Source organism: Cyberlindnera jadinii (assembly GCF_001661405.1).
Source record: "Cyberlindnera jadinii NRRL Y-1542 unplaced genomic scaffold CYBJAscaffold_13, whole genome shotgun sequence".
Lineage (NCBI taxonomy): Eukaryota > Fungi > Ascomycota > Saccharomycetes > Phaffomycetales > Wickerhamomycetaceae > Williopsis > Williopsis jadinii.
The window spans coordinates 150-20,845 of record NW_017963664.1 but is presented as its reverse complement, the minus strand read 5'-3'; the positions used below and the strand labels follow the sequence as shown (position 1 = coordinate 20,845).

The window sequence follows — 20,696 nt, the reverse complement described above, 5'->3', positions numbered from 1 at the left end:
AGCTCTTCAGCTGAAGATGGATGGATCGCAACAACGCTATCGAAATCCGCCTTGGTGGCACCCATCATGATAGCAACGCTGAAACCTTGCAGAATCTCAGAAGAGTAGTCACCCACCAAGTGCAGACCCACAACTTTCTCCTCTGGTCCAGCACAAATGATCTTATAGCTGACTGGAGACTTTTGTTCAACCATAGCATAGTACATTGGTGTGAACCTGGAACGATAAATTTTGAGATTGTCTTTACCATATTTCTCAATGGCATCAACCTCAGAGAGTCCAACTGAGCCAGCTTCTGGGTGAGAAAAGAGAGCTGATGGAACATTGGTATAGTTTTGTTTCTGAGCTTTGAACTTTGCTGGTCCAAACAATCTATTGGCAAGTTTTCTACCAGCAGATATAGCCACAGGCGTCAGATCGAGTTGACCAGTAACATCACCAAGAGCATATATGTTTGCTGTTGTGGTATTCTGGTACTCATCAACCTTAACCAATCCCCTGTCTGTGACTTGCACGCCAACATTCTCCAGGCCAAGACCGAGGAAAGTACGACGTCCCACTGTCCAGATCAGGGCATCCACCTCCAGCATGGAACCAGTGCTCAAGGTAAGCTTAAGAGCCCCACTCTCTATCTTCTCAACGGACTTCACTTCAGTCTCGTAGTGGATATTGACACCAGTGTCAGCGTAATGGCCTAGAACAGTGTCTCTAATACTGTCGTCGAATCTTACCAAGATCTGGTCATCTCTTAGGATTAAATGGGTTTCTGACCCCAATCCATGTAAGAGACCAGTGAATTCAACACCAATATAGCCTCCTCCAACAATGGCAACTCTTTTTGGCTGCTCTTTCAGGCTGAAGAACCCATTGGAGTCGATGATATACTCTGATCCTGGGATTGTTGGGGCAATTGGCTTACCACCAGTGGCGATGAGGATTTTGTCTCCAGTGAAGGTTTCACAACTACCATCTTTCTTGGTAACCTCAACAGCGCCATCCTTGTTGAACTTTGCCCAGCCGTAGAGCAACTCGACATTGTCGTTTTTGAGATTACGCTCATAGATACCGTTCAGCTTCTCAATGTAGGCGTCTCTCTTGTGGGTGAAGTACCCCCAGTTAAAGGTTTTTGCCAGCTTTGGATCAACGTCGAACCCGTAATCCTTGGCCTCCGATATCCTCTGTGCAACACTGCTGGCATACCACATCACCTTCTTGGGAACACAGCCAACGTTCACACATGTACCGCCAACATGGTTACCTTCAATAAGCAGCGTCTTCACACCGTACGATCCTGCACGACGCGAGGACGCAACACCGCCAGAACCACCACCGATGACGATGTACTCGAAATGCTTTGCGCCTGTTTTAGTCATTGTTTTGCCTTATACTTGTTTGTATTTACAACTCTGTGTATAAAAGGGATACAAAAGGTTCCGTCAAATGGTTCAACATGCTAGTTTTATATCTATTGTAAAGGGTTCTGTATACTCCTGCAGGTGGGCTCTGCCATGTGTCTCCCAGGCGCATGCCTCGAACAGCAGGACTAAGAACAAGGGAAAATTCAAAGGCCGATGATCTCGCGATCACAAAGGTCCATCGGCGACGTCATACGTGACAACCACACTTGGCCCAGTGGATCAGATTAAGAATGGCCATCAAAGCTTACTAATACGACGACGACGACGATCGTGACCACTGGCGGTTAGTTATCTGAGAGTGACGAGCTCTTCGGCAGAGGTTGGATGGATAGCAACGACGCTGTCGAAATCCGCCTTAGTAGCACCCATCTTGATAGCGACACCGAAGCCTTGCAAGATTTCAGACGAGGCATCTCCAACCAGGTGCAATCCCACAACCTTCTCCTCTGGACCAGCACAGATGAGCTTGTAGCTGACTGGCGACTTGTGTTCAAGCATAGCGTAGTACATTGGGGTGAACTTTGATTTGTAGATCTTCAAGTTGTCCTTACCATACTTCTCAACAGCATCCGCTTCGGATAGACCAATGGAACCAGCCTCAGGGTGGGAGAAAACAGCAGATGGCACGTTGGTGTAATCCTGCTTCTGATCCTTGAACTGTTCTGGGCCGAACAATCTGTTGGAGAGCTTTCTGCCTGCTGCAATGGCCACTGGAGTCAACTCAACCTCACCTGTGACATCACCGAGGGAGAAGATGTTCTTAGCAGTGGTCTCCTGGTACTCGTCAACAACAATCAGTCCCCTGTCTGTAACTTTAACACCAACGTGTTCCAGTCCAAGGCCGAGATAAGAATGGCGTCCGACGGTCCAGATTACCGAGTCCACCTCCAATGTGGAGCCAGTGTCGAATGTAAGCTTGAGAGCGCCGTCAGCTAACTTTTCAACGGACTTCACTTGGGTCTTCTTGTGGACATTGACGCCAATCTTTGTATAGTAGTCTGTAAGAGTGGTTTGGATGCTCTCGTCAAACTTTCTCAAGAATGTATCGCCTCTAATGATTAAATGTGTCTCTGATCCCAATCCGTGGAAGAAGCCGGAGAACTCAACACCGATGTAGCCAGCACCCACAACAGCAACCCTCTTTGGCTGTTTTTCCAATTTGAAGAACCCATTGGAGTCTATAATATGTTCTGCACCCGGAATGCTTGGAGGGATTGGCTTACCGCCTGTAGCGATGAGGATGTTATCAGCAGTGAAAGTCTCTGAGGTTCCATCTCTCTTTGCAACCTCCACGAGGCCATCCTCATTAAACTTGGCCCAACCGTACAAGAGCTCGACGCCCTCCTTCTCGAGGTTGCGCTCGTAGATACCGTTCAATCTCTCAACATAGGCATCCCTTTTAGGCTTGAAGTACTCCCAGTTGAAAGTCTTGGCCAGCTTGGGGTCAACATCAAACCCATACTCCCTGGCCTCTGTGATAGTCTTCGCCACTTCACTGGCGTACCACATAACCTTCTTAGGAACACAGCCAACATTAACACAGGTACCACCAATGTGGCCACCTTCAATGAGCAACGTCTTAGCACCATAGGATGCCGCACGACGAGAGGATGCGACTCCACCAGAGCCACCACCGATGACTAGGTAATCGTAATGTTTTGGAGTAATTGGGGCCATTGTTGATAATTGTCTTGCAAAACGAAGCATCAAGATGTGGAAAAGGGATTGGTCAGAGGAAAAAGAGAGCGTTTGTAATCAAAGATTAAGTGTTGCTGTTAGAAATGCGAACGCCACAATGATTATGTCCAACCTGTGCGGGTGTTTGGATTTTGTGCCCTGGGACTAAAAAATATTTTTCAGAGGCCGCTGCTCACAGCCATGGGACCCACCTGGCCTGGAACCGTTGGTCATCACTTAGCCAGTAGCCGTTAGTCATCATCACTTAGCCGGTAGCTGATAGCCGAGATCACTGAGCCAGGATCACTGAGCCAGGGACCACATGACAACATCGAGCTCCGATCCTTATACAAAGTGATGAGCATAATTTGTAAGTGTCCGCTAGCGTACACGAGCGTCGACGGTAGCTCTACTTATCATGCATGGTAATCGTGCTGTCAAATTAGGTCGTTATTTAAGTGGCTTGGACATGTAAGGTCCGTCCAATTCATATCCAAGTCTTGCGTAGTAGTTTCTCACACCAACACCACTAATAACACTGATCTTCGATGACCCGTGTTCTTCCCTTGCAATACGCTCTGCTTCTTCCATTAACAGCGTACCGAACCCCTGGTGCTGGAACTTTCTTGGGTCTCTCGAGTGTAACGGCACAACAGAGCCATAAACGTGGAGCTCTCTGACAATGGATGTTGGTTGAGACTTAAACTCTTTTCTATACGTATGTTTTTTGGACGGCTTACGAAGACGCAACAGTCCGATGAGAATATCCTGTTTAGGATCTTCATACGATAGGAACGTCTCCCAGCCTCCATTGGCGTAGTAGTCCCTTCTGATGAGTTCAACCTGATCCGGCTGGACCTTATGGTGAACCTCTTGGATTCCAACCTCTCTCGTTCTCACATCACGACACTTGGTACCAAAGTCCTTCATTCTGGCCAACGCAAGCTCTCTCAAGTTACCGTTTTCAACACCAGATGACACCAATGGCATAGGAATATCTCTTTGAACTCTGTATATTCTCGTCCATGGTGGCACCATCGCCATGATTCGAGCAACAAGATCAATCAATGCATTGGCATTGTAGGACTTGTACCTACCAGTTTTCCACAACTCATACAACCCGGTGCCTCTGATGACCAAGGTCGGATAGATCTTTAACCCATCTGTTCGAAAATCTGGGTTGTCAAAGTATTCTTTGAACTGTGCCAAGTCCCTCTCCATACCAACATTGGGTAAATCAGGCATCATATGACTAACTATCTTGTACCCAGCATCTTTCGCAATGGCAAATGTCTCACACACAGACTTCACAGTGTGGCCTCTATTCGTGTCTCTGGCAACATCTTCATATACACTTTGAACACCGATTTCAAGACGCGTGCATCCATATCTTAGCATGTCGTCAAGGTGTGTCTTTGTACAGTAATCAGGTCTCGTTTCAATGGTGATACCAACACACTTGGTCAAAGATTGCTGCGAATAGCTGATGGCTTGGTCAAGATCTGTACCGTTGTAGCCGGAAAGGGCATTGTGCAACTGAGTTATGAAGTCCTCCCTGTACTCCTTATCTAGAGACATAAAAGTACCACCCATGACAATGTACTCAACTTTATCCACAGAGTGGCCAAGTTGCTTTAGCTGATCAATACGACCTCTGGCCTGCTCGTACGGATCATACCGCGCCCTGATCGCACGCATGGACGTGGGCTCGTAGCCTGTATAGGACTGCGTGGAGTATTCGAAATCCGAGTCTGGTCCTCCAGGACAGTACACGCAGATGTTACCTGTGAAGGAGATATGAGGGCATCTGTGCGGTTTGGACATCACCGCAACAACACCCACACCGGATGCTGTTCTGACAGGTTTGGCCTTCAGCTTAGGCAACAGGTACTTCTTGTACTGATCTGGGATGGAGTTGATCACATCTGTCAACCGCGGCTGCGACTTGAGCTTGTACTTCTTGGAGTTCTTGGTGATGAGCCCGTTAAGGTTGATCTCCTTCGAGCTCTTCAATGAGTCGATCAACTCAAGGGTAATGTCCGAACAGCACTGAAGGAAGCGCTCCTTCTCAGGTGCAAGCTTCTGCTTGGTCTTGATAACTCCCACGGCCATGTCTACTTTGCTCTGGCCACCGATATATGTCTCGTCCACAGCTAAGTTGGCCACAGCTAAGTTGGCCCAAGCTCCATAGTCAAATTTTTTTTTGGCCAGGGCGTTGCTATCCCAACCAGATGAGGTGAAAATTTCCAGGCACGCGCGTTATGAGCCCGCGGCGGAGAAAAATGACGTTGGGTGGGCCCGAGATCAATTTTAACAACACAACAACAAAACGCTGTCGTTTACGTCTCTCCGTTCGCTTGGTTTAAAGGCATACAACTACCGTTTCCACTGAGCCTCGGTTCTACTCGTGACTCACACTGTTGATAATTGAAAGGACACGGCCTTTGTGTTTGGTGTTCTTTGTTTCCATAGAATTGAGCATCATCGTGACAGATGGCGAAGAAGAAATCTGCTGGCGCTAAGAAGCGTGCCAGCGCTAAGAAGAAGGCTGCTAGGGGGGCAGGCAACGATACAGTCGGGGAGGCTGGAGGAGCAAGCCTCCAGGATGATGATGCTGAAGCAGCTGTTGTTGGGGACGTGGACGTGAATGGTGAAAAAGTGAATGGTTCTGGTGCCGCTGAGGTTGGTGAATCACTGGAGACAGCAGATCTTGGACAGGCTGGTCCCGGTCCCGTCGAGGAAGTCATTCCAGCGGCTCCAACTCAGGATGATCTCTCACTTGAAACGGACGTGGGCGATGGTAGCTCGGCTGTGGCCGAGCAGTTGGCATCGCAAGGTGAAGGTGGCGAAGAACTGCCGAACGATGAGCCTGTCTTGCCTGAACAAGAAACAACGCAAGCGTCAGCGCCTGTTGAAGAGGCTCCGCTCTCTGTGCAGGTTGAGGAGCCATGTCCAGAGTCACACCGACAGTCTGTTGAAGGCATTGATGATGATCAAGTTACCCAATCCAGTGCTGAGGATTTGTTTGCTTCAAATGATGACTTTGTTATTGGTGCCTCGAGCAATGGGGAGCATTTGGCTCAAGAATTCGCCAGCCATGCTTCGACCCCGTTATATGAAGATGGCCAAGCAAATACTGGTGCTGTCCCTGAGTCTCCCGCTGCTGACGCCGTGTATGAACGTTTGAATGCGCCTGTTGATGAAAATATTGATGAAACTACTGATGAACCACTTCCCCAAAATCAAGCAGAGATCATTAATGAGGAACCTCCTCAAGCATCTGCCGTGTCATCGACTGTTGATGATCTCTTTGCTTCAAATGATGATTTTGTGATAGAAGCCCCGGGTAATGGGTTGGCGAATACTCAGCAGTTCGATGAACCAGAATACATAGTTGATTCTGAGCAACAGATCACACCTGAATATTTACAGGGCAGTGTTGAAGGATCAGCCAGCAATGAACCTCCTCAAGGCTCTGAGAATTATGAAGACGGTGAAGTTGTGCAACCAGCTACCAACGAGTCTACTACAAGTGACCATGTTGATCCCTACAGTTCTCAATGGACAACTAATACTGAGCCTGACTCGTCATCACCTGCCATTGGGGAAGCCGGAAATGAAATCCAGTTCCCAGAATCGACAGTTAGCTCTAATCTTCCTTGGGAGGAGCCGAATACTGAAGACTCTGGCCTTCCTTGGGAGCAACACAATTCTGGAGAAACTGATATCACTGAACACCATCAGCAGACCAACAGCTCCAAATTTGAAAAGCTCAACTTTGGTGATGATTCTTTGCTGAGTGAGGATAATTCTACGAACTTCAATACCGGCACTTCAGAAGCTGCAGACCACTCCAACTTGTTTGCTGATGGAGATGATGACTTTGGTGCAATCATTAGTGGTTCTCAGGACAAGTTGACTTCAGAACAACGTCACGATAACGATGTCGATAACCTGACAAACAAATTTTCTTCTTTAGACTTGGAGTTGGACGAGGACTTGTTGGAGGATGAATTATTAGATGATGTCTTGGAAGAAAATAAAGCACCTGCACCACAGCAAGCAATGCCATCCCAACCTGAACCTAAGGTTGAACAACAAGTTCAACAACAATTTGGCCAACAACCACATCGCCAAACTCGTAATCCGTATATGCCATCGGCTCCTACAGGATCAATATCTAATGCTCCTGCTCAGAACTCTCAGTATCAGAAATACGCGCAAAGGGGTGGTGTGTCTTCAATGTTCCAACCACCACAACCTGTACATCAGTTGGATATGGGCAAATTCAGTTCTGAGAAGCAAAAGTCTGATGCTTACGACTTCCCTCTGGATCTAATGCCAACAAAAACTGTTCATAAACCTCGTGTGGCTGCTGCATTAAGCACTGACTCTCAACCATCATATGGCAATAGTCCATCGCCTTCATTGAATGCTTCACAAGGTCCTCCTTCTGTACAAAATGCTCCAAATCCATACGCACCAGGGGCTCTCTCAACTGCTAAACCACCAGCTTCATTGAAGAAGAAGCAGTCCTCGTTCTTTGAAGAGTTACCAATCCCACAGATCACAGCTCCACATAGACCAAGAGCCTCATCCCGTCTGTCTTCAAGTGTTTCTTCACCTCTACTGAACCCAGTCCCAAGTGGACAATCACCCAATATAGCACATGCACCTCCACGAGTACCTGCTCAAAATACAGTTCTAAGTGGGTATGGCAATCCACCAGTACCATCGGCACCTGGTGTTCATGTTGGCCTCCAGTCCAGTCAGAATTCTAGCAATCCTTATGCACCACCACCACCATCATCACTACCACCACAGCAGCAGGTTAATCAATATGCTCCGCCAATTCAACAATCAAACCCAGGTGTCTCGAAGTCGCCAGTTGTATCCAAGTACGAACCAGCTGTGATGGGCATGGGGATATCGAAACCGGCACCACCAAACACTGGATCTGGCTTCACAGAACTGCCTGTTGCCCATCCTCCACCAGTTACCAGAAGTGTACCTTCAACCGGTCCTTCAAGATATGCTCCTGGACCATCAATTCCAACACCTGCTGTGAAAGCACCGCCAGTGGGACCTCCTCAGCAATATCTCCCGCAACACTCTTCTGCTGCACCACCAAAAGTGTTACAACCTCCTCATAAGGTATCCCAATCTTTGAACTACAAAGGAAATACTGTAACTGAACCAAGTTTGAAGACTATTGGTACTGGTAATACTGGTCAAGGAGTCGTTTCCCCAATCACAAGATATGCACCAATAAATCACAGAAGACAAGCAAGTACATCTGCTGTTCAATACGATCCTATTCTCGTTGCGCAGAAGTATCAGCCTCAACAGTCACAGCAACTACCATCCGTTCCTCAAAATGCTCCATTGCCTCAACAACAAAAAGTTCCATTGCCTCAACAACAATCAGCTCAACAAGTGTATGACCCGAAATTGCAACAACCTCATTTCAGTGCATCTTCGAGTACTCAACCACACCAAATGAGAGGGGCAGCCCCTGGTTATCAAGAGTCTTTTGGATATTCTAGTGTTGCACATGCGCAGAATGTTGCTGTGTCTAGTACAGTAGACTTACAAAGACGTCAATTCCCACTGTTCAGCTGGAGTAGTGGTGGCAACATTGCTTATTGCATTCCAAAATCCACTAACTATGGTTATGGTAATACAGTTAACGTGGTTAAAGCTGATGTTGTTCTCAAAGAAAGTATGTTGCGGGAGTTCCCACAGAAGAAGTCAAATGCGAACTTGGTTAAGTATTTGGATGCTCAGATTACCAGATTGACCACTAATCGTTACTCTGTCCTGGACGATGCTGAGTTGCTATTGTCACAAGTGTTGAGACAAAAGTTTATTGATCCCTCTGTTCCTTTGAATTTAGGTACTGTTGTAAACTTTCAGGATATCCCTTCTTCAACTGTGCCATCAACGATCAACAAGAGACATATCATATCATTGCTTGCAGCTGGTCAAAAGCAAGACGCGTTGCACGTTGCTTTGTCTGGACATGATTTTGCCTTGTCATTGTTGATTTCAGGTCTCATTGGCAAAGAGCAATGGATCAACGTTGTTGAGGAATATTTGAGGGAGGAATTTAACGGAGGCTCCGAATATTTCCTTCCAGTGTTGGTTAAAATACTCTCTGGTGATATTGATAGTGTTATAAACACATTCAAAGCGGACCCGGTGCTGGGAGATTGGGCTTGTATGAACTGGAAAGAAATCTCCTCGGCCGTCATTAACAACAAATCATCTTCCTTGGTGCATTTCTTCTCTGCTTTTGGTGAGTTTTTATTCCAAAGAGAGCAAGAGATATCTGCTTTTACCTTGTTTGTTATGGGAGATGTACCATTGCAGGCCTTCAGACCGTTGAAATCCCTTCAATTGGTGCTGTATGCGGAGATTTACGGGCAGTATCTCCAGGATAAAGGTGTTTCCTCAGACTTGTCCCTTGTATTGTTGAGTCATGCCTTCTATCTTGCAGATTATAACATGTTGTCAGAGTCTCAAAGATATGCTGACCTTTCGCTTACTGCTTTCAAAGCATCCAAGAAGAACAGTATTCCATTTATTTATGCTCAGAAGCGTCTGGCACAAGCTCTTTCTGGGACATCTGTGAACGAAGGATGGTTTGCAAAGCCAAAGTTAGACAAAGTTTGGGGTACTCTTGATAAAGGTCTGAACAAGTTGGTGACTGGAGATGAACCAAAGGCTGAGAACAAAGATAATGGTGTCTTCAGCAAGTTCAGTGCTGACTTGTCCCGTTCATCGTCTATCGCCTCGCTTGCCAATACGTCTGTGGGTAACGATAGTGCATCGTTTGGGAGACCAGAGCTACCTAAGACTTCGAGCTATTATGGATACGGGCCTGTCTCCACTGAACTGAATGCTCATATCACACCTAGAATCCCAGTTCATTCGAACTTCCCTCACTCTGATCCACAGAGGGTTTATCCACAAGGCACTGGCATTGGTGCTAGAAATACACCAAAGGGCTCCAAGGTCTCCAACTATTCGAAGAGTGCATCATCTACTGCAGAGTCGATTGGCTCACAAAATGTGTCACGCGTTGGTTCTCCAAGAAGGCCAAAGTATACGCCAGATATCGATGACTCTCTTTCAAGAGTTTCGTCAATGGGCTCATCAAATGATCCAGTGTCTTTCAAAACCAGTCCAAATCTGCAAAATGTATTGCCTCATGGTCTCCACTCTGCACCACCAAAACATTCAGCTGTGTCCTCTGTGAATTCTTCTAATGTGGTTCATGAGGGTGTTACTGGGCATTATCTAGATACACACAGAGGTAATGTTCCGATTCAACAAATGAGCGGAGCTCCAAATGGTCGCGGAACTGCTGATGTTGCTGGTCATCCTACTGCACATCCTGTTAACCACATAGATACACATCCAGTTGGTCATACGAGTCATTCTTCGTTGGGTCCAGATCATGTTATTATTCCACCAAGTCACGCTGGACACACAACTGCACCTCCAACTCATCAAGCACCAATTGCCTCTGCCTCAGCTCTGGCTGCTCCTGTTGCTCCTGTTGCTCCTGTTGCTCCTGTTGCTCCTGTTGCTCCTGTTGCTTCTGTTGCTCCTGTTGTTCATGATACTTCAACTTCAAACGCTACACCGGTATCTCATGAAGTCCCAACAGACCATGCTGATGTTAAGCAGGCTCCAACAAACGTTATACCACAGAAGGATGTTTCTCAAGGGCCATATGCACCTGTAACTCAACAAACAGAAGTATCACACCCTCATCAAGCAGATACAGAGGAAACTTCATTTGCAACAGAGTCCACTCTTCAACCTCGTGATAATATTGTTGGTAATTCAGAAACATTGGGCAAGGAGAGTATCGTTATGACCGTACCTTCAGTCGAGTCGGGGGTTCCGAAAATGGAAGACGATTATACTGAAAACTCTGTCATTGAGTCGATGAATGCTGATCTTGTTTCCGAAACTCAAAGTGATATTGGATCTGTCACTGCTAGTCCATACAAAGCTCCACAGTTTGAAACATCAGTGGAAGATATTTCTGCTAGGATGAACAATAAAACGTTTGAACCTGGTTCATCAAATGTTTCTCTGGAAGATCATGTTGGAGGTTCAACACAGCCATCACATGTTTCGTTGGATCGTTATGCCCAATCTCATCCAAGCGATTCGCCATATGCACCATCCAGGTCTCCATATGCCAACAATGACCAGAAGGCGCCTGTGAAGAAGAAAAACAATAGGTTTATTCCAAAGTCTATCTCATCGACAGCTAGTAAAGAAGAACCTGTTGCTTCTGTTTCTGGTGATTTGGATTTGTATTCAATTTCTGGCATTCAATATGTTCCTCCAACAACTGTTGCTGAAGGCGATGACCAGAGAAACGCCGGAACCACCGTGTCACCGAGCCCAGTTGAAAATAATTCTCCTGATTCTGTTCAAGGAGACGTTTCTACGAGTGATGTTAGAAGAGACTTTGCACCTCCTGCAGAGAGAAGAGCTACATATTCTCCAACCAAGGAAAGAAGCTCCACGTACGTCTCGGTTGAAGAGAGTAGAATTGTCTCTGCGCCAACGGCAGACAGAAGGTCATCTTACATTCCAGTTGAGGAGAGAAGAACCTCCTATATTCCAGTTGAGGAGAGAAGAACTTCCTATGTTCCAGTTGAAGAAAGAAAGTCTTCCTATGTTCCAGTTGAAGAGAGAAGAACCTCCTATGTTCCAGTTGAAGAGAGAAGAACCTCTTATGTTCCTCAGCAGGAGTCTCGCAATTCTTCATCCCCAGCTCAATCCCGTCACGACTCTGTGTCTGATACTAGCTTCCATGCTCAACGTGGAGGCTCTTTTTCAAATGCTATGGGTCAATCATTGAATATGAGACCTATTTCACCTCATACAGCTGTACCACAATCCAAATTTGCACCACGCCAAGACTCTACGGCTGGTGGGGTGTCCTATGAGCCACCGTCTGCTCGTATGACTGCGTATGAACCACCAAAGAAGGAACAAATTGAGCAGATACCAGAGGAGGAGTACTATGATGATATTGTTGAAGACGAGGATGATGATGACGACGACGATGAAGACGATGACAAAAATGCCAAAAACCACACTAAGAGCAACGATAATGTTGACCGTAAACCATCAGTGAAGAAGAACAAAGAGAGTAAGGGTTCAAGTGGTGGGTCTGGATGGCTCGGTGGTTGGTTCCGTAAAGACTCGAATGAACCAAAGGTTTATAAAGCAAATCTCGGAGAGAAATCCAATTTCCACTACGATGAGAATCTGAAGAGATGGGTTAATGGAGATGAGGACTTGGATGAGCTGAAAAAGAAAGCTGCTCCACCTCCACCTCCTATCATCAAGAAGAAGCCATCTTCTATTCTTTCAAAGCCTCGTCCTTCTATAGTTGAAGGGTCTATAGGCCAACCATCTCGCCATCCTTCAGATAACAACACTGCTGTGGCGATGTCCTCAGATTCATCGGAGAGAGTGGTTTCAACTGGCAGCAGTGGTGCACCACAGTCATTACCACCACCACCTTCTAGCTCGCTTTCACATAAAGCTGGACCTCCACCTCCATCTGATTTGGATTCCCTAATGAGTATGACCAGTGGTCCATCCACTAGAAGAAAGAAGAAGCCTGGTCGTGGTTACGTGGATGTTATGGGTACTATGAATATGAAGAAATGAATTGACCTGCACAGAATACAACCAGGAGGTATCTAAGATTATCAGAGCAAGGAGTACGATGCCCAGTCTCTTGATTTGAATGATATACACTATATGTAAGATATAAAACAATCGTTATTTACAAGTTGATTTGATCAAATTGTTGCTTTTCCAGTTCCAATTTGTAGTGTTAATTGAACCTCGGTTCAGTTTGAAGATGATGGCTCCTTCAACGCTGGTTGTGCTGGTGCTCTATAGATATCACCGTTAAGTTTCATATCTTTGAAGATCATGCTTTGATCAATGTCTTCAGGTTTAGGGATTCTATCCTCTGGGGAATTCTCAAAGACAGAGCCAGCCAAGATGACTTTATCGGTATCCAAATCGATAACGAACCCAACGTAATCCGTAACGTTTCTGTCAATCTTCTTTACCTTGTCGGTCTTCAGATTCACGTTAATCAGCTCCTGCTGTGTGTTGAACTTATACACGGCCTGGGCGTACTCCACTGGTCTTCCAGGCAGCATGATTGGTCTAAACGCAACCAATTTTGGCTTTTCGTTGAACTTGACCAGCTTCCAATCAAGCTTAACGCCCTTTGGAATGGACCCAACTCTGGCCTTTAAGGCCTTCTCGACCCAAACAGACACCTCCTTCTCAACAGGCTTGATGTCGCCGGCAGCAAATGCCTTGTTGATTGCAACGTATCTCTCAATCGCACGGTTCTTCCACAGGAGAAACTGTGGTTTCATGCCGGTTTGGTAGCGCATCAACGCCACCTGGACGGTGTTCATCCCGAGAGTGTAGAGCCTTCTAATCAGCGACCTCCACACCGCTCTTGGGCTGGTCAATGGGTTCGGCAGGTTCTTATACGACACTGGAATGTAGATGTCTCTTGTGAGGCCAATGAACCTTGGGTCGAACACCTGCTGTTGAGGGTTGGCATTTGAGGACTTCTTGGCCTCGTTCAAGGCACTTCTCGCTGAGGTGAACGATCTGACACCGAGTCTCGAGTTCGCAAGGGGTCTGAGGCGGAGCATGGCGTCGAACGTGCGGTCTCAAGCACTTTTCTCTGTATCTGTTTGGCTCTTTTGGCTCTTTTGGCGCTTTCGACACAGCGTCGAAACCGTCACACTGGCATTTTTTTCCGCTGTGGTCCTCCTCGCGGGCAGAACATAAAACGGGTTCGCGGACATCACGTGGCGCGCCACGTGCACGTCCCCCTCTGCCCACGTGACCACAAATCACCGCTCTCCCGCCATTTTGCGAAAAACACACAACCGCCAAACGTCATTCCGCATACGGAAACTTTTGCGTCAACAGAACCACCAAGCAAGCACAGGAAACGCTTCCCGCTGGCGTGTGTGCTAAAAATAGCACACGCCCACCAAGCGGCAGCACCAGCGCCCGCTGCCCGCTGCCCGTTGTCTGTTTTCTTCTCGAAGCTCCCACGCGGCTCCCCTCTGGCGCGTTCAATCCTCCGTTCAATCTTCACCAGAAGGCGCACTTTCCTCCCAGCCATTTTCGCTCGATGGCTGCGTTTTTGCGGTGGTTTTCCACTTTGTTCGAACCTTTGGCGCTTTTGTCTTTTTCTCCCTTTGAAGTGGTTGAAAGAGCTCTGAAATTTGCGAGGGAAAGAGCCAAACAGCAGCAACAACAACAACACCAAGCCGGGCTCTACGAATACACACTGAGTATTCTGTCTATTCAATTGATTGCTGTGTGTGTGTGTGCTTCTGTGAGCATCGCTGCTATTTTGTACTACCCGTGTGTGATTTAATTGGTGGATATCTGCCTGCTCTCTCTGTGAAGCGATCTTTTCGAGCCGGGATTTTCCACACACGCTGCGTCTTGGGCTTCCTTGAGACTGAGATCCAGAGCACGCTTTAATACCGGTGTGCGCTGTGTTTGAGTGCTGTTTGCGTGCTGTTCGAGTGCTGTTCGAGTGCTGTTTGTCGAAGCAAGGTGAAGTGGAGGACGTGAGACGGCAACATGGGCAGAAGAAAGATTTCAATCCAGCCCATCACGGATGAGCGAAACCGGAAGGTGACGTTTGTGAAGAGGAAAGCTGGCCTGTTCAAGAAGGCGCACGAGCTGGCGGTGCTGTGCCAGGTGGACATCGCGGTGATAATACTGGGCAAGAACCACTCCAAGTTCTTTGAGTACACGTCGACCGATGTGGATCAGCTGTTGGATCGGTTCAAGAACGAGGGTGTTGCTCACGATGTGAAGACGCCGGAGGACTACGGCGACTACAAGACGATGTCGCGCGTAGGCCCAATGGGAGCAGACAAGGGCCACCGGCGGACGACGTCCGTGATGACCGCCGACGTTGTTGAGGGCTCTGACGATGAGGAGGAGGACGACGACGACGAGGAGGAGGAGGACGAGGATGGCGATGACGACAATGAAGAGAAGCCCGCGGAGGCCAAAAGGAAGCTGAAGGGCCAAAACACTGATAGACCTGCTAAGCAGAGGAAAACAACAAGTCGGAAGAAAGCAAAGGACGAGGCCGCTGTGAAACCAGAGGCCTCGGTGCTGGAGCAGCGAGTACAGCAGTTGCAGGACATCAACAGCATGAATACTGTGCCTGCTAGTAATCAAAGTGCAATGGTGGGGTCTCACTTGCCAAACCAGCTCCTTCCAAGATATACACAGTCACACCTGCCACTATCAGGACAGGTTTCTGGGTTACCAATGCATAATCCATTGTACGAGGGTTCGTATTCTCATTTCCAGGAGTCCCAACAGCGTATGATGCCACACCCGTGGAGCCAGCAACAACAACAACAACAACAACAACAACAACAACAACAACAACAACAGCAGCAGCAGCAGCAACAGCTTCCCGTGGTTGAAACTGTACCGCCATCACAGGCATCGCAATTGGCATACCAATACCGGGTATCAGGGAACTATGTTCCCCAGCAACATCTACAATCGCCTCCTTCCACTGGAGGTGGCCTACCACAGCCAGTCGTGATCAACTCGCCCTACACAAGGGCAAGATCGTTGAACAACAACATCAGCAAGAGGCCTATACTACGTGTTGAGATACCAACAGATGCCAGGAAGCAAAAAGACGGAATAGCCACGACCTCTACAGCGTCACATACTGGCTTACACTCTGACGAGTCTGCAAATAAAACCGGTGTAAGTGGCAAAGATGGTACCATGAAACCGGGAGAAAGAACACCAACATCAGCTCAGAGTGATGAGCCAAAGGGGTTAGGTCTCTTGTCCAATGGCTCTACTCCGTTGTCCGCTTCTCTGGGTTCCGGGTTGTTCAATCTGCCGCCGCCGTTACCTCCTCAGCAGTCCAAGATGGGTGAACAGACACCACTAACAGGTGGACTGCCCTCGCGGTATGTTCCTGATCTGTTTCCATCACCTTCTAATTTCTATTCAAACGATTGGAACATACCCTTTGGTTCTGGAAATACGCCTATCCCTTCTTCTGCTAACCATCAACTACCACCAAGGGTAAGACGACATTTACAGCAGAATCTCACAGACTCTCCTCTACAGACAGCTACTATTAGGCGGGATCGTGAACAGAACTCCAGTCAGGATCAAGAATTCAAAGGGTCGCAATCTTCAAAGAATGGCAACAATAATGGAGATTCAAAATCCAAATGATACCACAGGTTACCACCTAAGGTCAATGACAGGTCACAGGCTATTGTGGTGTCATTTCACCAGTTCCTTTAACATTCCAATACATAGTTTCTTCTGAAAGTTATGTCAATTTTACTCTGTATATACTCTCCCTCATCTCACCTGGCTTTATACCTTGTTAAACTGATCCCACGCCGTAGCACAGTGGTTCAAGAATCTCTCTTTATCGAGCCCACCATGCCTTTCCAGTTCGAATCTGAACACGTTATTCGCCAGTTTCAGCTCTGCACTGACAATCTGTTCCTTCTGTATCCCTGTGATGATGCCGACTTCGGCATCGTCCTCTATAGCAGCGCTTTCGGGATCATCATCGTCCAGCTCTTCATCATCGTGGTTCCTCTTTCTCCTGTGCTCCTTTGTTACCGTCTGTGCCTTAACCTCTGTATCAAACACACACCGCTGTGAACTGAGAGCTTGTGCCTCTAGCGGTGCAAATCTCTGTCCTTCACCTGGGAACACGTCCGTGACATGGCTCACGGCTTGCGAGTTCTGGTACTTCTTGAACTTGCTCCACTGATGGTGTTGATATGCCAACTGCTGCTGGTACTTTATCCATTGACGTTGCGAGAAGGGCATACCCTGGCCAGGATGACGCATTATGGTGGCGGTCTGTGGTACGCGACGATATACGTTGTTCATCGCCGTGTATTGCGGATGCGACGCATTGACAAAGGGTATTTGGGCTCTGTGAGGGTTTGCTGTCAACAGCGCCTGTTGATGCGGTTGCTGCTTAGCCCTCTGGGATCCCACAGCATGCACAGCTTGTCTCTGAGCTCTCTTGAAGTTGGCTCTCTGTGCTGTCTGTGGTGAGAGTGGCTGCGAAAAGTTGTATATAGGAGCAGACCTGATGGTCTGTGGTTGTTGAGTCCTTGCTGAGCCAAGGTTCAAAGGAGTGGGAACCCGATCACGCTTCAGGCGCTTATTCGAGCTCGTCAATGGTATTGACAGGCTCTCCATGTTACTGGTCAACCCAGATGTGGACGGCGTTGCTCGTTGCAAACTCTCAGCATTGGCGCATCCATCCACAGCGTGGTCGTCACTCGGCGACGAAAGAACACCAGCTCTCTGTGCAATGATTTGACGCTGTTGTTGCTCGATTGATTTGGACTGTAGCACCGTGGTCTGCATCTTTGCACTCAACGGTGGCAAGCCAGGGCTCACGCATTGCAGGGCAAACGTTGACATGTCCTTTTCACTGTCTGGAATGTGCTCTGAGCGTGAGAGATCTAGTGGGCCCGGTCTCTTCTTTTCCTTCTCTTCACTCATCATGCTGTTCTCTTTCCTTAAACTACTCAACAACTACCGGACAGGCTGGTGTGGGTTGGCACGACGTCGGTGTTCAATTTGTGCTGAATTTAAACAGAGCAAGAGGTGGAAGACGTGAAAAGAATCTCTCCAAGTGAGTCCCCACTGGTATGTGTTTCACATTTCATTTTGAGGCTACGCGGGAACGCGTGCCAGGGGAACGCACCAAGCCCGTGGGCGGAGACAATTCCGCGTAGTACGCGGTGGTGGCACGCCGGTGGGAGCTGCCCAGGCTGCTCACTAAAACCTGCTCCTTCTAACGGCCACCGATCGTATATTGAGGTGTCAATTTTGGTTCATTGGTGGTGCTTTTGAGCGTTTCTGAGCCAATTGGCCAGGGAATGGATGGCAATTGGTGTTCTTCCGGTTGGTTGAAGCGATGGCTGGAGGCACACAGTGACGATGGCCCTTGTGAGGTGGTGCGGTACTGTGTGATGTAGAATGGGGATCTACGCTATGAGATGGGCCGCAATTTAGTAGTTTATGTTACGTGGTGGCTGTTCAGCACAGCATGGCCACTGTTGTTAGATAATTCATACAGCACAACCACTTCTGGCTCGTTGTAGCGTTGCGAATTAAAGAATATGAACTGTGTAGTTTATCAAATGAGAAACCTGTCTGCATAAGCAGCTTGCGTATTTCTAAAATTAATGCCTACCGAAAATCACCATTTCCGGCCAATTTCACGCTAATTACATCGAAAATAACCCAGTAAACCACATTACTGCACACCAGCACCACACCAGCACCATAACACACCAAACACACAGCCTGCGCTTCATCATTGACCAGTGGACAGCGCAATAGCCCATGCCCCACCGCTTATCAAGTTGTCACATCCGAACACCACACTCCACCGTCGCCAGCGCGAAAATCACCTCCCTCCGGCTCAACTTAGCCTCTCACCACGCCATTAAACCACACATCTTGCGCCATGGTTTCCCCTGAAGGTTGCCATAGCAGGTGCCCATACGTGCCGCACACCCAGCACAGTCCGTTATCACACGCATTTAAGTGACAATTGCACCCTCGCCACTACATAACCACCATCTCACCGCTTTACCTAAGAGAATTCACCGACGATCACGTGCGGTGGCGGTGTGTGGCCGTAACGGGATGCGCCGGCTTTTTTTCGCTTCTTTTTTTGCAGCGGACGAACAGACAGCGTGGAAAAGAAAAAGTTTTCACTCAACTTCTTCATCCTCTTCAAATGTGTTTCCTGTTTTCGAAGCAACAGAGATAACTTTGAATTTTAGCAATGTCTCAAGGTACTTTGTACGTCGGTGAATACGCCAGATGCTTCCTCGTCAAGGGTCTCGTCGAGTTCTACAACTTGGACGTGACTGTTGCCGCTAAGGATGCTGCATACGAGAAGAACTTCCCATTGGCCAAGTACCCAGCTTTCCTTGGTCCAAAGGGCTACAAGTTGACTGAGGCCATTGCCGTTGTGTTGTACTGTAAGTATTTTGTTCTGTGCCATGTCTTTGGTGGTGGTTTTTGCTCTCAAGGTCTTGTACTTTTGCAATGATGATACTCCATTATTTTTTAAACAGTTATCCCTGTCTTAATAGATCATGTCGAGAATTTTTACTCTGAAGAAAGTCCAGGAAACAGGAGATCACGATTGCATAACCTTCAATGGGGGCGTTGGCTTCGAGATAGAGGTGCGTTACTAACACTAGTTTCATAAAGTGCTCTCATTGACTGATGACAAGTCTCTCTTGGGTAAGAACGAGAAGGAATACGCTCAAATCATCAGATGGCTCTCATTTGCCAACTCTGAGTGGCTCCCAACTGCCGTTAAGGCATTCGGCCCAATCATTGGTAAGGTCCCATACAACAAGAAGCAAGTTACCGATGCTACTGCTTACCTTGAGCAATTGGCTGCTGTCCTTGAAGCCAGACTCTCCGAGTTCACCTACTTGGTTGGCGAGAGATTGTCCATTGCTGACTTGTACACTGCTTCTGTCTCCTACAGAGCCTTCCAATACTTGTTCGGCTCTGAGTGGAGAGCTGCTCACCCAGCCATCACCAGATGGTTCTCTACTGTCACAGCTCACCCAACTTTGGCCAAGACCTTTGCTGACTTCCAATTCATTGAGAAGCCAGTTGAGTACGTTGCACCAAAGAAGGAAAAGAAGGAGGCCGCTCCAAAGAAGGAGAAGAAGGAGGCTGCACCAAAGGCTGCTGCTGAAGAGCCAGCTGCTGCTCCAGCCGAGGAGAAGAAGCCAAAGCACCCATTGGAGCTCTTGGGTAAGTCCACCAAGTTCAACTTGGATGAGTGGAAGAGAACTTACTCCAACGAGGAGACCCGTGAGACTGCTCTGCCATGGTTCTGGGAACACTACGACCCAACTGAGTGGTCCTTGTGGAGAGTCGACTACAAGTACAACGATGAGTTGACCTTGACCTTCATGTCCAACAACTTGCTCGGTGGTTTCTTCAACCGTTTGTCAGGCTCCACCAAGTACCTCTTTGGTTCTGGTGTTGTCTACGGTGAGAACAACAACAACGGTATTGTTGCTGTTTTCCTCGTCAGAGGTGACAAGCACGAGCCAGCCTTCGACGTCGCTCCAGACTGGGAGTCCTACACCTTCTCCCAATTGGACGCAACCAAGCCAGAGGACAAGGAGTTCGTTGAGGATGTCTTTGCCTGGGACAAGCCATTGTTGATCAACGGCGAGAAGAGAGAAATCGCTGATGGTAAGGTCTTCAAGTAAACGCAGTTCACGCATTCTTCTTTTTAGTTTAGTATGGTTAATAATGGATTGTTGAAATACAACAAGTGATGAGTATATATAAGCACAACACGTTGCTGTAGTGATGAGATCTCACTGAGGCTGCCCCGTAACCCTGGTGATGAGATTCAGGTTGCAGCACTCCCGAAGCAAGCAGGCCGGGTAACTCAGGGACAACAACGCGTGCGAA

General features: G+C 47.8%; 8 protein-coding genes across 8 annotated transcripts in view; 3 read left to right on the top strand and 5 right to left on the bottom strand.

Annotated features, from left to right (window-relative positions):
- Nucleotides 1-1,373, bottom strand: part of CYBJADRAFT_163821 (uncharacterized protein) — a gene marked incomplete at both ends in the record, with an annotated part of 2,975 nt that extends 1,602 nt beyond the window's left edge. The window contains one exon of the mRNA XM_020213803.1: nt 36-1,373. Within this exon, the coding sequence (XP_020068889.1) occupies nt 36-1,373 (1,338 nt within the window). The remainder of the gene's footprint in view (nt 1-35) is intronic.
- Nucleotides 1,374-1,706: 333 nt separating this feature from the next.
- Nucleotides 1,707-3,095, bottom strand: CYBJADRAFT_178276 (cytosolic and mitochondrial glutathione oxidoreductase; the record flags this gene model as incomplete). Its single annotated transcript, XM_020216920.1, has 1 exon — nt 1,707-3,095. One exon carries the CDS (start codon nt 3,093-3,095, stop codon nt 1,707-1,709), a length of 1,389 nt encoding a protein of 462 aa, XP_020068888.1.
- A 260-nt stretch (nt 3,096-3,355) lies between these two features.
- On the bottom strand, nt 3,356-5,268 carry ELP3 (Elongator subunit ELP3). Its single transcript, XM_020215558.1, is given in 2 exon segments — nt 3,356-3,380; nt 3,395-5,268. 1 exon segment carries the CDS (start codon nt 5,205-5,207, stop codon nt 3,546-3,548), a length of 1,662 nt encoding a protein of 553 aa, XP_020068887.1. The 5' UTR covers nt 5,208-5,268; the 3' UTR covers nt 3,356-3,380; nt 3,395-3,545.
- Nucleotides 5,269-5,442: 174 nt separating this feature from the next.
- Nucleotides 5,443-12,806, top strand: SEC16 (COPII coat assembly protein SEC16; the record flags this gene model as incomplete). The annotated part of the gene is made up of 1 exon (XM_020217401.1): nt 5,443-12,806. Exon 1 carries the CDS (start codon nt 5,589-5,591, stop codon nt 12,804-12,806), a length of 7,218 nt encoding a protein of 2,405 aa, XP_020068886.1. The 5' UTR covers nt 5,443-5,588.
- A 185-nt stretch (nt 12,807-12,991) lies between these two features.
- CYBJADRAFT_194897 (MBA1-like protein) lies at nt 12,992-13,825 on the bottom strand (the record flags this gene model as incomplete). Its single annotated transcript, XM_020217535.1, has 1 exon — nt 12,992-13,825. One exon carries the CDS (start codon nt 13,823-13,825, stop codon nt 12,992-12,994), a length of 834 nt encoding a protein of 277 aa, XP_020068885.1.
- A 952-nt stretch (nt 13,826-14,777) lies between these two features.
- Nucleotides 14,778-14,930, top strand: CYBJADRAFT_120378 (SRF-like protein; the record flags this gene model as incomplete). Its single annotated transcript, XM_020212319.1, has 1 exon — nt 14,778-14,930. A coding segment is annotated over one exon (153 nt), but the record flags the coding sequence as incomplete, so codon positions are not given.
- A 1,641-nt stretch (nt 14,931-16,571) lies between these two features.
- On the bottom strand, nt 16,572-17,732 carry CYBJADRAFT_163815 (uncharacterized protein; the record flags this gene model as incomplete). Its single annotated transcript, XM_020213802.1, has 1 exon — nt 16,572-17,732. The coding sequence occupies one exon, from the start codon at nt 17,730-17,732 to the stop codon at nt 16,572-16,574; it is 1,161 nt and encodes a 386-aa protein (XP_020068883.1).
- An 849-nt stretch (nt 17,733-18,581) lies between these two features.
- CYBJADRAFT_153831 (elongation factor 1-gamma) lies at nt 18,582-20,494 on the top strand. The gene is made up of 2 exons (XM_020213422.1): nt 18,582-19,225; nt 19,461-20,494. Exons 1-2 carry the CDS (start codon nt 19,027-19,029, stop codon nt 20,486-20,488), a joined length of 1,227 nt encoding a protein of 408 aa, XP_020068882.1. The 5' UTR covers nt 18,582-19,026; the 3' UTR covers nt 20,489-20,494.
- Nucleotides 20,495-20,696: the final 202 nt, after the last annotated feature.

Coding starts and splice junctions, on each gene's coding strand:
- ELP3 (XM_020215558.1), bottom strand. CDS start 5,207: ATGGCCGTGGGAGTTATCAAGACCAAGCAGAAGCTTGCACCTGAGAAG.
- CYBJADRAFT_153831 (XM_020213422.1), top strand. CDS start 19,027: ATGTCTCAAGGTACTTTGTACGTCGGTGAATACGCCAGATGCTTCCTC. Junction 19,226..19,460: donor CATTGCCGTTGTGTTGTACT/GTAAGTATTTTG, acceptor AGTTTCATAAAG/TGCTCTCATTGACTGATGAC.